Source organism: Ranitomeya imitator, chromosome 1, assembly GCF_032444005.1.
Source record: "Ranitomeya imitator isolate aRanImi1 chromosome 1, aRanImi1.pri, whole genome shotgun sequence".
Classification (NCBI taxonomy): domain Eukaryota; kingdom Metazoa; phylum Chordata; class Amphibia; order Anura; family Dendrobatidae; genus Ranitomeya; species Ranitomeya imitator.
Window position 1 is genome coordinate 288,209,426 of NC_091282.1, and position 17,742 is coordinate 288,227,167.

The 17,742-nt window shown below is 41.2% G+C and overlaps 1 protein-coding gene across 5 annotated transcripts in view; it reads right to left on the reverse strand.

Annotated features, from left to right (window-relative positions):
• Positions 1-17,742, reverse strand: part of TANGO2 (transport and golgi organization 2 homolog) — a 532,848-nt gene that overhangs the window by 98,273 nt on the left and 416,833 nt on the right. For all 5 annotated transcript variants that reach the window (XM_069756162.1, XM_069756143.1, XM_069756153.1 and 2 more), the window contains one exon: positions 1,876-1,946. In XM_069756162.1, the coding sequence (XP_069612263.1) occupies positions 1,876-1,946 (71 nt within the window). The remainder of the gene's footprint in view (positions 1-1,875; positions 1,947-17,742) is intronic.

Sequence of the window (17,742 nt, forward strand, 5' to 3'; positions counted from 1 at the left end):
CCTTTATTATAAATTTTCCACTGTAGCCACGTACTTCATAGGAGCCTCAGTTACAGAGGAAAACCATCCCTTGCTAAGCCACATACCACTGGCAGAGCTGATCTGTGACTGCTAGGACCCAGCACCTCTACTATGCTGGCCAGACATCCAGCGATAATGTGAATGTTAGATCCTACAGCAGTTTTGATGCTTTTGTATACTACTGTTGCAAACTGAGCACTATGTAACCGGTGATTCTATGTAGTCTTGTACCATGCTTCACAAATTTTAACTGCTTGCTCACTAGAGGGTTAAATCAATCTAGAGAATAACTTTTAATAAGTCTACTGTGTCATATTTATAGGCATTATATGAGGGTATGGGTTCTCTGTAATAGAAATACAGCATGATTTGGATTCCACAAAACACAATATCTATATCTACTTTAGCGGCCTGAACATTCGATAGGCTGCCTCAACACGTAGAAGCTCTTATCTTTATGTCCTTGATCTTTAGCTGTCACATCACAGATTTTACATGTGCCTTGTGGCTGATATTAAACTTTGTGAAGTTCTTTTTAACACTTTATACTATCTAAATCTAGTAATAATGACACAAGGTACATTTATTTACCTCAATATCTAGAATAAAAAAAATACAAAACCACTCATACGCAGTAAGATAGTGGTAAAAAGATCAGAAAAATAATTCCGTTTTTTTTAAAAAATGGAAAAAAAAATCAGCTATCTGTTGATGAAAATACTTATATATTGATGAAAACACGAATATAAGACAGATGTGCATCACACTTTAATATGCAGAAAATATCAGCACTACTTGGACCAACGTTCACATTTATACAGTGGTATATGTTGAACACTGAATTGAAGTTTCCATCTAAATCTCCAAATTCACACAGAACACCCTGGAGAGCTTCGATGTAGCCATTTAGATGAAAGGGGCAGAAAATGTCACTTTCAACTTTATTTGGCCTCCATCCCACCTGGTCTGTCTTCTAGATGGTAACCCCCAAAATCAGTGCTCATCGTAGAGCACTGTTTAAATGAAAACTTAGTCTAAGGACAAAATCGCACATCGATGTGTCACGGTCTGAGTATGTGCCATGATTCACGGACCAGCTGTGGATTTCTTGACCTGAATTTGACAACCTCAAATATGTCTATGATGCTGTCAACTTGGTGTTGGGGACTCAAGGCCAGTCCGTAAATCATAGTCCATACTCAGGCCGTGCAACATGTATACGTGAATGTGTCCTCACAGACATATGACCTTCAAAGTCTTTGCCTATTATACAAAACAAAGGGTGCAGAAGCACCACCATATTATATTGTGAAGGAACATGTTAAGAAGGATTCTCCATTTTGTGCTTTTCGACTCCATTTTGTTGTTTTGATATAAATTTTGTCAGTAGGCTAAAGTTTACAGCTGTTATGAGACCTTGATGAGACCTTGATTGTTGCAATCTGCCAGGACATGAGACTGAGGGTGCATTGTTCTACGAGATTTTGACGTACAGACTGTTCCTGCATTCTTATAGGTTAAGAACTGTGAACGTGTTCTTATGCTGATTGGTTGAAGTATAATTTCTATGACTATGAAAAGTCAGACAATAAACGGGGGCCCAGAGATCTGCTTGATCCCCCCCAAACAGAGACATTCATCTCTGTCTGGTCATTTTCAGTTGCCGGCAACGCCCTGTAGATTAATTTGGAAATCACTGAGTTAACCGTGAAGGATCACTTTAGATCCTCCCTCGACAATATTACAGTACAGTACATAAAAGTAACTCAATAGTAAATTGGTCATTTCATATTGGATATATTCTCTGTAGCAATTCACAAATAATATACTTGATAATAAAAGATTATGACTCACCAGGTTTTAGTTGGATTGGCTCTTGTTCTCCTTTGGATCCATAATAGTAAACTACATCTCCCTTTGTGTTACTGTATAAAAAAGTAAAATGCACGTTATCGCTTTCTCTTATAGTAACCATAAGTTTATTAAAAAAAGAGATATAAAAATAAGGCAGCAAATCAAACAGCAGGAGGCTCAAGGTCAAACGAAAAGTAACGTATTCTTTATTCTCCTGACACTAAAGAACAATCACAAGAAATAGAATAAAATGCAAAGCAAAGGGAATTACATGTGAAATCTTGGTAGAAAATAAGGTTTCCCCAGAATATGTATATTATGTGATTATGTGCATTAAACTTTAAATGCACAAAATAATTTAGAAAATGCAGAATATATACCGGTAATTATTAATGTCAAGCACCATAATAAGCCAGGTCCCAATCAACAATCTCTTAGGCTACGTTCACATTAGCGTTTCCCGACGCAGCGTCGGGAAACGCAGCGGCGACGCACGCGTCATGCGCCCCTATGTTTAACATGGGGGACGCATGCGTTTTTCGCGTTGCGTTTTCCGACATGTGCGTCGTTTTTGACGCTAGCGTCGGACGCAAGAAAATGCAACAAGTTGCATTTTTCTTGCGTCCGATTTTCGTCAAAAAACGACGCACGCGTCGCAAAACGCAGCGTTTTTGCGTGCGTTTGCACGCGTTTTTGCGTGCGTTGCGTCGCCGACGCAGCGGCGCGCAACGCTAATGTGAACGTAGCCTTACACAAGGACTGCGGTAAATGACAGTGAACTTTCTTAACTATTCATATGCATTTACACAGAGTGGCGAAGCTTGAATCTTGTAGCTTGTGGGCACCAATCAAAAACCTACAACAGCGACCCCAACTATAATATTGGTCTTTTCATATGGGCCAAAGGGACGTTTGGGCCAAGTGGGTTGAACTTCCAAGGCCACAGGTGCTCAAGTTCCTTCACTCAAAATATGACAGGGACAGTGAAGATGCCCCGCCGCACTGGTGCTGGCTAATTTGTATATAATATGCAATAGGAAAAACTAAAAAATGTGAAAGGACAAAAAAGTTATAACACCAAATGGATAATAATTTTTAAACTTTATTAAATACAAAATATAAAAAAAACATAATAAAAATCCAAAATTACAGACACAAGGACAAATTGGTGGATGAACAACTGTAGGAACCCCAACAGTAAAAAAAAAAAAAAAAAGTCCCATTCTTAGGACAGCATGTATACACATGATTGTGACAGCAGGTTTATATTTATCTCTTCTGACTTTGTGGATATTCTACATATACTCTTTACTGTTTACCAAGATGGAGTTTGAGCCAGTATGTGTGTATGTGATAATGTGCACCTTAGGATTGTCTTTATCTAATGGACTTAGCGAAAACACAGGAAAGTTGGAGAAATGAAACTCGGGGGGATTAGGATGACACCTAGACCACTAGATGGGTGTCAATAGTGTTAACTTAGCCAATTAGAAGTATGTATGCTAATGTCAGGAAATATTCAGGGCTAATGTTAGCCAATTAGATTGTTACAATGCATGAATACTAATAACCTACCGTATATACTCGAGTATAAGCCGACCTGAGTATAAGCCGAGAACCCTAATTTCGCCACAAAAAAACGGGAAAACGTAATGACTCGAGTACAAGCCTAGGGTGGGAAATGCAGCAGCTACTGGTAAATTTCAAAAATAAAAATAGATAATAACAAAAGTAAAATTAATTCAGACATCACTAGGTTAGGGGTTTTTGAATATCCATATTGAATCAGGAGCCCCATATAATGCTCCATACAGTTCATGATGGGCCCCATAAGATGCTCCATACAAAAAATATGCCCCATATAATTCTGCACAAAGGTTAATGATGGCCCCTTAAGATGCTCCATACAAAAAATATGCCCCATATAATGCTGCACAAAGGTTAATGATGGCCCCATAAGATGCTCCATAGAATATTATGCCCCATATGCTGCTGCTGCGATAAAAAAAAAAAAGACATACTCACCTCTCGTCGCTGTGCGCCAGATGCAGGAGTCGCTGCTGGCTCAGTCCCACGGCACTTGCTATATTCATCTGTCCCTGTTCCACCACTGCGCACCGCTGGGTCTTCTGGGTCTCTGCAGTGACTGTTCAGGCAGAGGGCGCGTGCCTGAACATCACAGCCTGAGGATGCGGAAGACGGAGCCCGGCGGTGAAACCGGACAGGTTAATATCATATGGCTCACCCTCCCCTGTTATACTCACTCTCCTGGCGCGGTGTCTGCACGTCCCTGCTTCTCCGATGGTCTCCGGCACCTTGTTCCTGTGTTCAGCGGTCACGTGGCACCGCTCACTAAAGTAATGAATATGCGCTCCACGCCTATGGGAGTGGAGTCGCGTCCATATTCATTACTTTAAAGAGAGGTACCACGTGACCGCTGAACACAGGAAGAGCTGCGGGCGCCGGAGACCTTCTGAGAAGCAGGGACTTGCAGAGACCACTCCGGGAGGAGGTTAGTATGATGTGACAGACGCCACTCCTGCAGCTCCTCCTCCCCCGCCGACCCCCTGGGACAATGACTAGAGTATAAGCCGAGAGGGGCACTTTCAGCCTAAAAAAATGGGAGGAAAATCTCGGCTTATACTCAAGTATATACAGTATATAAGATGATATTATGAGGTAATAAAGAGAGATCTGCTTTTATGCTTAATGTATTAGATTAGTTCTTCCATGCACATATTTGAATTTTAGTATTTAATTTGGAGCAGGCACAATGTCTCAGAACGTCCCACATTATGTGATGACAACATGATGAAAAATAGATGAAGTATATAAGTACCGTATATCCTTGTTATTTTGAGTGTAGTCACCCAATATCTATGATCATATAGTAAAGGACATAAGTAGGTTTTGCATAATGTAACCTACAGACGAGTCACAAACAATAGTGGAACAGAGTATAGATACAAAAAAATTTTTTTTATTTTTTTTTTACTATTAGGGTTGCTCACCCACCAATTTGTCCTTGTGTCTGTATTTTGTGATTTTTATTACTTTTTATATTTTGTGTTTAATAAAGTTTAACAATGTTTAAGCAATTGGTGTTATAACTTTTGTCCTGGGACGTTTTCCTAAGCCTTGCAGTGGCTTCCAGGACACCTCACGCATACTTGGGTTTACAATCCTTTGTTATAATATGCAATACTATAAGTGTTTTTGCTACACATAAAAGCACGTTTTGCAACATCGATCACTTGATACAATACAGGAATAGGGCTCTGTCAGATAATAGTGTCAGTCCGGGGGTATTGGGAGACTTAGCAGGTTCCCTTTAAATGTACCTTAACGCTACCATTCATTATTATTTAAAATCAGGATGTGTACCTACATCTATGTTCAGACTGTTTTATCCATGCTTGTAAAATATCAGTTGACCACCTGCCTGATGAATGTTATTTTTTTTTCAAACAATATTCAATGCAGTATGTAAACTAGGGGGCAGGTCAGTGAAGTATCAGTGACACATCATAAGCCCATAACGATGCATATGTAAGCAGAGCACCACATAAAGACACCCCTCCCCCACAGGCCACCCCTGAGCACGAGAATCTCATTAACTGAAAACTATAAATACAGATTAAACAACAACAACCACAAGACGGATTTCATCAACCCAGGTATCATATTAATCAGTATTACGGCGCTGACCTGACACTGTCTGTAGGTTACTGAGCACAATCCTACTGATAAGTTCGCTTTAAGTAAGAATCTTTCAGTGAATTTGTTCTGGTAGCAGAGTTTATAAGGACGCACTACCACATCATGCACAAAATAGGACCTTTTTTTCCTCCAGTTTTGTATCCGTTTTTTCTTTTCTTTTTCATTTGTTTACGAAGAGAAAAAAAAACAGAAGGAGGTAAACTATCTAAACTATTTTTTCATTGTCACTTAGCAATAGAGCGGTGAAACTGGAAAAACCCTTTAACAAGAAAGTCCATAATGATTACTGTTCTGGAGAGAAGAGCGCAGACTCACTGAGATATAATGCAAAAGACAGGCTGTAACCATGTTTGATCATCGATTACATCTTCCAGCTGATTTCCTAGCTTAGGGATAGGTCTGCAAGATGGAATTCATTTAGTGTATTTGAGCATGGGAACCTTGGAAATCACCAACAGGGGCACATTGCAGTTGCTCGGTTTTTCTATGAGGCGCTGCAGCTCACAAAATTAATTAGCTTTTTCTTCCAGACTGAAATTCATCAGTGTGAATACAAACTCTCTTTACATTGAAATGTGACATCTCTGATATATATTAGGGAACAAGATAAAGTTGTGGTCCTGCAAAGCGGATACTGAAATAATACATCTTAACATTGTGCAGCATTAAAGCTATTGCTCATACAGGTATGGCTATGTCAACCTTGTGCCTTTGACCTCCATTTAGTGTACACAATGGAAAAAAGTTCCCTTAGTGTATGTTAAATAGAGACAGTTACATCTGTCAACGATATTCTATATTGCCATTTGTTTAATGAATACGTCATGAAAAGAAATCACAAAATTCACACATATATATATATATATATATATATATATACAGTGGGGCAAAAAAGTATTTAGTCAGTCAGCAATAGTGCAAGTTCCACCACTTAAAAAGATGAGAGGCGTCTGTAATTTACATCATAGGTAGACCTCAACTATGGGAGACAAACTGAGAAAAAAAAATCCAGAAAATCACATTGTCTGTTTTTTAACATTTTATTTGCATATTATGGTGGAAAATAAGTATTTGGTCAGAAACAAAATTTCATCTCAATACTTTGTAATATATCCTTTGTTGGCAATGACAGAGGTCAAACGTTTTCTGTAAGTCTTCACAAGGTTGCCACACACTGTTGTTGGTATGTTGGCCCACTCCTCCATGCAGATCTCCCCTAGAGCAGTGATGTTTTTGGCTTTTCGCTTGGCAACACGGACTTTCAACTCCCTCCAAAGGTTTTCTATAGGGTTGAGATCTGGAGACTGGCTAGGCCACTCCAGGACCTTGAAATGCTTCTTACGAAGGCACTCCTACGTTGCCCTGGCGGTGTGCTTTGGATCATTGTCATATTGAAAGACCCAGCCACGTTTCATCTTCAATGCCCTTGCTGATGGAAGGAGGTTTGCACTCAAAATCTCACGATACATGGCCCCATTCATTCTTTCATGTACCCGGATCAGTCGTCCTGGCCCCTTTGCAGAGAAACAGCCCCAAAGCATGATGTTTCCACCACCATGCTTTACAGTAGGTATGGTGTTTGATGGATGCAACTCAGTATTCTTTTTCCTCCAAACACGACAAGTTGTGTTTCTACCAAACAGTTCCAGTTTGGTTTCATCAAACCATAGGACATTCTCCCAAAACTCCTCTGGATCATCCAAATGCTCTCTAGCAAACTTCAGACGGGCCCGGACATGTACTGGCTTAAGCATTGGGACACATCTGGCACTGCAGGATCTGAGTCCATGGTGGCGTAGTGTGTTACTTATGGTAGGCCTTGTTACATTAGTCCCAGCTCTCTGCAGTTCATTCACTAGGTTCCCCCGCGTGGTTCTGGGATTTTTGCTCACCGTTCTTGTGATCATTCTGACCCCACGGGGTGGGATTTTGCGTGGAGCCCCAGATCGAGGGAGATTATCAGTGGTCTTGTATGTCTTCCATTTTCTAATTATTGCTCCCACTGTTGATTTCTTCACTCCAAGCTGGTTGGCTATTGCACATTCAGTCTTCCCAGCCTGGTGCAGGGCTACAATTTTGTTTCTGGTGTCCTTTGACAGCTCTTTGGTCTTCACCATAGTGGAGTTTGGAGTCAGACTGTTTGAGGGTGTGCACAGGTGTCTTTTTATACTGATAACAAGTTTAAACAGGTGCCATTACTACAGGTAATGAGTGGAGGAAAGAGGAGACTCTTAAAGAAGAAGTTACAGGTCTGTGAGAGCCAGAAATCTTGATTGCTTGTTTCTGACCAAATACTTATTTTCCACCATAATATGCAAAAAAAATTATTAAAAAAAACAGACAATGTGATTTTCTGGATTTTTTTCTCAGTTTGTCTCCCATAGTTGAGGTCTACCTATGATGTAAATTACAGACGCCTCTCATCTTTTTAAATGGTGGAACTTGCACTATTGCTGACTGACTAAATACTTTTTTGCCCCACTGTATATATAATCGTCTAAGGGGCACTTCCGTCTGTTTGTCTGTCTGTCACGGAAATCACAAGTTGCTGATTGGTCGCGGCCAGCAGCCGACTGCGTTACACCGCGAGACCACTTAGTCATCTGGGTAATTTCACAATGCATCTCTGGGAACAGAAGCTGGCGGCAGCCTCGCAGCTCGCGCGCATCGGTGGACGCCAGAGGGTGAGTATATAACTATTTTTTATTTTAATTCTTTTTTTTTTTTTTTTTTTTTAACAGAGATACGGTGCCCACATTGCTGTATACTACGTTGGCTATGTTATATACTGCGTGACTGATAAATATTGTGTGGGATGTGTTATTTACTGCGTGGGCTGTTATATACTACGTGGCTGCTATGTACTATGTGGCTGCTATATACCACGTGGCTGTGTTATATACTATGTGGCAGCTACATACAATGTGGCTGTGCTATATACTGCGTGGCTGTGCTATATACTGTGTGGCTGTGCTATATACTACATGGCTGTGCTATATACAATATACTACGTGGCTGTGCTATATATTATGTGGCTGTGCTATATACCACGTGGCTGTGCTATATACCACGTGGCTGTGCTATATACTATGTGGCTGTTATATACTGCGTGGGCTGTGCTATATACTACGTGGGCTGTTATATATTACGTGGCTGCTATATACTATGTGGCTTCTATATACTACATGGCTGCTATATACTACGTGGCTGTGCTATATACTACGTGGCTGTGCTATATACTACGTGGCTGTGCTATATTCTACGGGCTGTGCTATATACTATGTGGCTGCTATATACTACGTGGCTGCTATATACTACGTGGCTGTCTGTTATATAGTACGTGGGCTGTGCGATATACTACGTGGGCTGTGCTATATACTACGTGGCTGTGCTATATACTACGTGGCTGTGCTATATACTACGTGGCTGTGCTATATACTATGTGGCTGTGCTATATACTACGTGGCTGCTATATACTACGTGGCTGTGCTATATACTACGTGGCTGTGCCATATACTATGTGGCTGTGCTGTATACTACGTGGCTGCTATATACTACATGGCTGTGCTATATACTATGTGGCTGTGCTATATACTACGTGGCTGTGCTATATACTACGTGGCTGTACTATATCCTGCACCCTGAACCCCCCACATCCAGCGCCCCGAACCCCTGACATCCTGCGACCAATCAGCGACAGACACAGTCCAGCTGCGAATTGATGCGGGATTTAAACCATGCTTCGCTGATTGGTTGCTGCCGGCCGGCAGCAACCAATCAGTGATATTGGCACGGGATTTAAACACCGCTTCGGTCATTAGTTGTGCATGGCCGGCCGTGAACAATCAGCGACAGGCGCAGTTCCGGCCGCGAATTGGCGCCAATTTTGAACCACGCTTCGCTGATCGGCGAGCCGGGCACAACCAATCAGCGATATTGGCACGGAATTTAACCCCCACTCATAGTGCGACGTATATACATACATACATATTCGAGAATCCCCAATGCGTTAAAATCGGGCCACCATCTAGTTATTAATATACCCGTTTAAAGCACCATCCCAGTTTATTTTTTTCTATTTCAGGGCTGGAGAGGTGCTTCTAATGTACGTTACCAGCCCCTAGTCTTATACTAACCTGCTGACATCTTCACCTTCTATCACCATCACTCCCGTTGTTCTCCAGCAATTTGTGAACTGCAGAATCACTCCAGTGTTTGTCAGAGGCCACTTGTGACCATTATCTCTCACTTCCAGACAGTCAGATGCTGTGATCACAAGATAGTGGCACGGGAACGTCGGAACGCTGATAACGGGTAAAGATGGCTGTGGGTAAGTATATCACTAGGGTAGGGGACTTTAGATTTATAGCACAACTCCAGCACTGAAAGTAACAAAACACTGGAGTGGTGTTTTAAGAGATGACTGTGATGGATTCTACACACTGGCATCAGTCAACAATAGGCGTGGTATTGGACAGAGGAAAGGGAAAACCAAAGCCAGTGTCCAAAATTAGTAAACACTTTGTATTTATTTCTTCAGATTAAAAACATATCTCCAGTATGGTTCCACAAACAGAAAATATAAACATCGCTCATGCATTTCATGCACAACTTACCCTTAATCATAGCTTAAAAATAGATATGCAAGCAGTGCTTTAAAAACCTTCCAAAAATAAGTCACATAGTATACAACATAGAATAATGAATTACGGTAATTGAAACTGATAGGTGAATAATTGAGTATCAAGAGAAATTTATCAAAAAAGGAGAGGAGGGGGATCAGGTGGAGAAAGGTACAACCTAACACACAAATTTAATATTGTAGGATAAGGTCATGTCGTGTGTTCAAACCATTTGGACTGCATGATTTCAGCATAGACAATCCAGAAGGACTCTCTTGTTTAACAATTTTCCATAATAGTTGCCACCTCTAGGTGGGGTTGCCTACCCGTTCAATAGTTTGTACTTAGAAGTGTGAATAGTTCCTTCCCAGCTCTCCTGTTCCCTACCCCACACCCTTCTAAAAATTTTAAAATCAATAAATACAGTTAAAAAGAACTGTGAATAGTCACTTGCATGGACATATGTAAAATGTGAGGAAACTACAATTATGGCGACCCCTGTTTTGCCAATATCAAAGAACTGTTTTATGATTCTCATTTTTAGGTCAGTATTTGGTTATTAATTATTTTACATCAGTATTTGTAAGCGAGGATTGGAACAATCAGAGGAGAAGTATAAAAGACATTTGTTCTGTATTCTTCATCCACTCGTGATTTTGGATTATAAATACTGATGTAAAATACTGAACAAATACTGATAGTGGGATAGCCTTAACTCCTTAGTGACTGAGCTACTTCTTCACCTTAATGACCAGGACAATTTTTACAATTCTGACCACTGTCACTTTATGTGGTGATAACTCTGGAACGCTTCTACGTATCCCGGTAATTCTGAGACTGTTTTTTCTTGACATATTGCAATTCATGATAGTGGTAAAATGTCTTCGATATGACATTTATTTATGAAAAAACGGAAATTTGGCAAACATTTTGAAACTTTAGCAATTTTCAAACTTTTGATTTTGTACCCTTCAATCAGAGAGTTATGTCACACAAAATAGTTAATAAATAACATTTCCCACATGTCTACTTTACACCAGCAGTTTTGTAAATATTTTTTTTTGTTAGGAAGTTATAAGGGTTAAAAGTTGACCAACAATTTCTCATTTTTTCAACAAAATTACCAAAACCATTTTTGTTAAGGGACCACCTCACATTTGAAGTGAGTTTGGGGAGGGGGTCAATATGGCAGAAAATACCCAAAAGTGACACAATTCTAAAAACTGCACACCTCAAGGAGCTCAAACCACATTCAAGAACTTTATTAACTATTCATGTGCTTCACGAGAACTAAAGCAATGTGGAAGGAAATAATGAACATTTTACTTTTTTCACAACGGTACCAGGAGAAAATAGATCACAAAATTTGTTGTGCAATTTCTCCAGGGTATGCAGATACCCCCCGTACGTGGGGGAAAACCACTATTTGGGCGCATGGCAAAACTCAGAAGGGAGGGAGCACCTTTTAATTTTTTAACCCAAATTTGGCTGGAATCAATAGAGGGTGCCATGTTGCATTTGGAGACCCCCTGATGTACCTAAACAGTGGAAACCCCCCAATTCTAACTCAAACCTTAACACAGCACTACCGCTGACCCTAATCCCAACCCTAACCCCAACCCCACTGAAAAATCAACACCACAACTGTAACCCCAACACAACCCTAACCCAACCCTTACTCTAACCTCAACCCTAACCCTAGCCCAACCCTATCCCTAATCGAAAAATGGGAAAAAAATGTTTCTATTTAACTATTTTTATCTACGGCTAGGTTCACATTGCGTTAGTGCAGTCCGTTCAACGCATACGTTAAACAGATTGCGCTGACACAAGTGCCGACTTTGCATAGCGCTAGCGCAGATGGAGCATCTGCTAGCTCCATCTGCGCTAGTGGTGACGGACCCGGAAACGCTGCAGCCCGCGTCTCGGGTCCGTCACTCAATGTCGGACGCATTGCTAACGCACGCCCATTGTGGGCGTGCGTTAGCGATGCGTCCGACATTGCATTCAATGGCGCCGTTAACGGACTACGTTACACCGTGTTATGCCGCGGTGTAACGTAGTCCGTTAAACGGAGACACTGAACGCAAAGTGAACCTAGTCTAAGGGGGTCATAAAGGGGGGTTATTATTATTTATTTATATAGCACCATTAATTCCATGGTGCTGTACATGAGAAAGGGGTTACATACAGAGTTATAGATATCGTTTACAGTAAACAAATTTACAGTGACAGACTGGTACAGAGGGGAGAGGACCCTGTCCTTGCGGACTTACATTCTATGGGGTTTGATTTACTTTTTTTATTCTGATCACTGTGATAGGGTCTATCACAGTAATCAAAATGAACCAATAGGAAAAATCTGCTATTGTTGCCAGGTGCCGGCCTGCAGATATCGGCAAGCGCACTGCGCATGTGCCCGCCATTTTCTTCCAGGAAGAAGACGTGGAGGGCTGGAGCTGGAGGGTCCGGGGAAGGCAAAGGTATCAAGAGGGAGGGGGGCTCGGGGGATCCCATTTCTCTCTCCTCTGGTATGTTAGATCATAACACAGGAGAGAGAAATGAATGGGAAATCTGACTTTTTCTGCGATCGCCATTATTTCGTGAATAATGGCGATCACAAGACTGGAGACAGTAAAAACCGACCCATTTCATGTTCATTTTCAGACACTGCAGGCGCTAAACCCTTATTTCTCAGCGCCTTTAAAAAGCAGCGCTGAGGAATAAGGTCCCTTAACTGCCGCTGTTAAAAGGCGTATCGGCGGTCGTTAAGGGGTTAAAGTGCAGAAGATATATCACACATACTGATTCTGACAATTGGTGCATGTGACGTAACCACATATTTTGTATTGCAGTTTATGTATTTTATATTTTTTGTTACAGAATGTTACAAAAATTGGGAAACTGTCATCACTTGACAACACTTACATCATAGGTGGTCACACTTTGAACAATCTATGTAATGCAGATACTTTGGAGGAGGATTTTTTTAGACTCTGTAAATAGACTGGCCGATTGTAGGTCCTTTTGTGCTACACATTTAAATCCTGGTCATATTACAGATTTCAAATTTGAGTCATTGAAGAGAGCTGAAGTATTTTAAATGATATGACATGTTTCTGAAAATTGAGGACTATATGCTGTTTTTTCTTGTTTGCTGACTTATACTGGCCTGACAGAAGCCAAAAGCAAATTTGCTAGGCCTCTATATGATTAATGGATATCTATGGACAAATTTAGGGTTTACGTTGGAAGCTTTCCCAGCATACATGCAAAGTATAAAAAAAAATAAGGTGAACAGCGGTTAATACAGCTAAATTTTAAAATATTGTATTACAGAGAATACATGTACAAAGTTTTAGAATTATGAAAAAATATTATCCCAGCAATGCACATGCTGACACTGCATGGGTTCACTTTATCTCTGTATACAGAACTGGAGCTAAAGGAGGAAGGATTGTGGTTATTGGCCAATTTTGAATAAAGTTTAACTCTACAAACAGATGGTGATGGAAGTAAAGTTGGCTACAGATGTAACAGTTCTTCTGAAAAGTGATTAATCAAAGCAATTGGAACAATGCAATGTACAAACACATCATTATAAAAATGAAAGGGGTTGGCCTCCACTTTATACGTCCCTTTCATGTGAGCCAACTGCTACAGATAGGATCTTCTTTCCTAGTCACATGATCTCCGTCTGAGAATCCTCTGACTTTAATGTCAGATTCTCCCTCAGTTTTTTTAGCTCTGGAATCTGATGTGACATCGCAGTCATGTGACTCTCATGCTGTGTGAGTGGGCGGGGCTCTATTCAGCAGAGCTCTCTCACTGCTGCTGTGCATAGGCAGCAGACACAGCTCTCCCATCTCCCTGCCTATTTCTTCCGCTACAGAGCGGTCTCATGTATCTGTATATATACAGCACAGTTTATAAATATATACAGTGGGGCAAAAAAGTATTTAGTCAGTCAGCAATAGTGCAAGTTCCACCACTTAAAAAGATGAGAGGCGTCTGTAATTTACATCATAGGTAGACCTCAACTATGGGAGACAAACTGAGAAAAAAAAATCCAGAAAATCACATTGTCTGTTTTTTTATCATTTTTTTGCATATTATGGTGGAAAATAAGTATTTGGTCAGAAACAAACAATCAAGATTTCTGGCTCTCACAGACCTGTAACTTCTTAAGAGTCTCCTCTTTACTCCACTCATTACCTGTAGTAATGGCACCTGTTTAAACTTGTTATCAGTATAAAAAGACACCTGTGCACACCCTCAAACAGTCTGACTCCAAACTCCACTATGGTGAAGACCAAAGAGCTGTCAAAGGACACCAGAAACAAAATTGTAGCCCTGCACCAGGCTGGGAAGACTGAATCTGCAATAGCCAACCAGCTTGGAGTGAAGAAATCAACAGTGGGAGCAATAATTAGAAAATGGAAGACATACAAGACCACTGATAATCTCCCTCGATCTGGGGCTCCACGCAAAATCCCACCCCGTGGGGTCAGAATGATCACAAGAACGGTGAGCAAAAATCCCAGAACCACGCGGGGGGACCTAGTGAATGAACTGCAGAGATCTGGGACCAATGTAACAAGGCCTACCATAAGTAACACACTACGCCACCATGGACTCAGATCCTGCAGTGCCAGACGTGTCCCACTGCTTAAGCCAGTACATGTCCGGGCCCGTCTGAAGTTTGCTAGAGAGCATTTGGATGATCCAGAGGAGTTTTGGGAGAATGTCCTATGGTCTGATGAAACCAAACTGGAACTGTTTGGTAGAAACACTGCTTGTCGTGTTTGGAGGAAAAAGAATACTGAGTTGCATCCATCAAACACCATACCTACTGTAAAGCATGGTGGTGGAAACATCATGCTTTGGGGCTGTTTCTCTGCAAAGGGGCCAGGACGACTGATCCGGGTACATGAAAGAATGAATGGGGCCATGTATCGTGAGATTTTGAGTGCAAACCTCCTTCCATCAGCAAGGGCATTGAAGATGAAACGTGGCTGGGTCTTTCAACATGACAATGATCCAAAGCACACCGCCAGGGCAACGAAGGAGTGGCTTCGTAAGAAGCATTTCAAGGTCCTGGAGTGGCCTAGCCAGTCTCCAGATCTCAACCCTATAGAAAACCTTTGGAGGGAGTTGAAAGTCCGTGTTGCCAAGCGAAAAGCTGAAAAACATCACTGCTCTAGAGGAGATCTGCATGGAGGAATGGGCCAACATACCAACAACAGTGTGTGGCAACCTTGTGAAGACTTACAGAAAACGTTTGACCTCTGTCATTGCCAACAAAGGATATATTACAAAGTATTGAGATGAAATTTTGTTTCTGACCAAATACTTATTTTCCACCATAATATGCAAATAAAATGTTAAAAAAACAGACAATGTGATTTTCTGGATTTTTTTTTCTCAGTTTGTCTCCCATAGTTGAGGTCTACCTATGATGTAAATTACAGACGTCTCTCATCTTTTTAAGTGGTGGAACTTGCACTATTGCTGACTGACTAAATACTTTTTTGCCCCACTGTATATATATATATATATATATATATATATATATACACCATGCAGTGTACCTGCTGTAAGGTACACATTTATGCATATCCAACTCTACATCCATCCTATTATAAATTCCTCCCAAAAAAAACGAGTGAAATAAAATTTATTGCACTCGTTTTTTGGGAGGATTTTATCATTAATTGGTGCGTGACAATTTTATTGTACATACATTTGGTTTTCTTTCTGATTGATCCATCCTAGTTTAGTAGAACATGATTAGTTACTGAGGGGGAGTAGGGGATAAACTTTATTGTCATTGCTAATATTCTGGTGCTGTGTGTTAATTCCATTCACTGCATCAATGACTTGACTGTAGCAGTATCTTGGATAGACCCTTGTGCTGTGGCTGTGATTGATACTGGGTAGGAGAGGGGGGTTTAGGCAGGGTTCCGGGGGTAGTGGTCATTGCTGGCTTACCGCCCAGCAAAAGAGGTGATGGGAGATAAGGATCCTTAAAATTAAGTTTTGGCTTAGAAAACAAAGCTGATGCCATGGAACAGGAAGTGCAGCAGAATGGGATAAAAACAAACACATGCAATTTGGTAGAAAAAGTATACAAGGTTCCCTAGAGTCATTGTCCTTAGGCACTTATGGCAAAAATAGTAAATGAGTTAGGGAAGTGGACAACCTCTTTAAGAACCTAACACATTATTAAGGGCAAGACCACAGGTAGTGTGACCCTCGTGTGATGTCTACATGAGATATCTGCAAACATATGCGCTAAAATTCAACAGACAATTATTATACTAGTATAAAATTTTGATGTACTGATCTAGACTGGTAATGTGTACATTAAAGTGCTTTAAACCCGTGCATACCAATTGCTACTTAAAATAAACAAGTATAATCATACATTATCTTAAAATGAATATCAGTTTTAAAGTACATTTAAAGGGTTTGTCCACTATTAGGAAACCCCCTTCTTGATCAACATGTTTGGGGCCGATAAATAAAGCCTAAACTCACCTCCTGTGGCGGCGTCTTTTCTGACGTGTTGGCACTCGTGGCCCCGGGGCTCTCGTGCGGTTGTTGTGACACCGGCACCAAATCAGCACTTCGGACAAATAGAACATGAAGAGGAAGTCTGGGCTGCAGCTGCTCTCGGACGTTCTCTTCCTTCCTGATCAATTTCACAGGAGGAGGAGGCTGGGGCGGCCAGAGCTGATTGGCTGCTAGCGTCACAAAAACTGCATTGGGAGTTTGAGTGCCAACTGTTGTGAATTCTGTGGCAGAGCTCCCTCCTGTGGTCACAAGTGGTACTTCGGCTGATTCTCTCTGTGAGCTTCTGTTGGTGGAGGGAAGTGGTACTGCGGCTTCTGAGTTTCCTCCCTCAGGTGATCTGGTGAGTTCGTTAGGTGCTTCTCTACTTAACTCCACCTAATGCTTTGATCCTTGCTTCCTGTCAATGTTCCAGTGTTGGACTTGCTTTTCCCTGGATCATTCTTTTGGCCTGCTGCTCTGCATAGCTAAGTTCTTTTTTGCTATTTGTTTGCTATTTTTTCTGTCCAGCTTGTCTAATTTTTTGCTGGAAGCTCTGGGACGCAAAGGGTGTACCTCCGTGCCGTTAGTTCGGTACGGAGGGTCTTTTTGCCCCCTTTGCGTGGTTTTCTTTAGGGTTTTGTGTAGACCGCAAAGTTTTTTCTATCCTCGATCTGTTAAGAAAGTCGGGCCTCACTTTGCTGAATCTATTTCATCTCTACGTTTGTCTTTTCATCTTAACTCACAGTCATTATATGTGGGGGGCTGCCTTTTCCTTTGGGGTATTTCTCTGAGGCAAGGTAGGCTTATTTTCTATCTTCAGGCTAGTTAGTTTCTCAGGCTGTGCCGAGTTGCATAGGCAGAGTTAGGCGCAATCCACGGCTGCCTCTAGTGTTGTTTGGAGAGGATTAGGGATTGCGGTCTGCAGAGTTCCCACGTCTCAGAGCTCGTTCTATGATTTTGGGTCATTGTC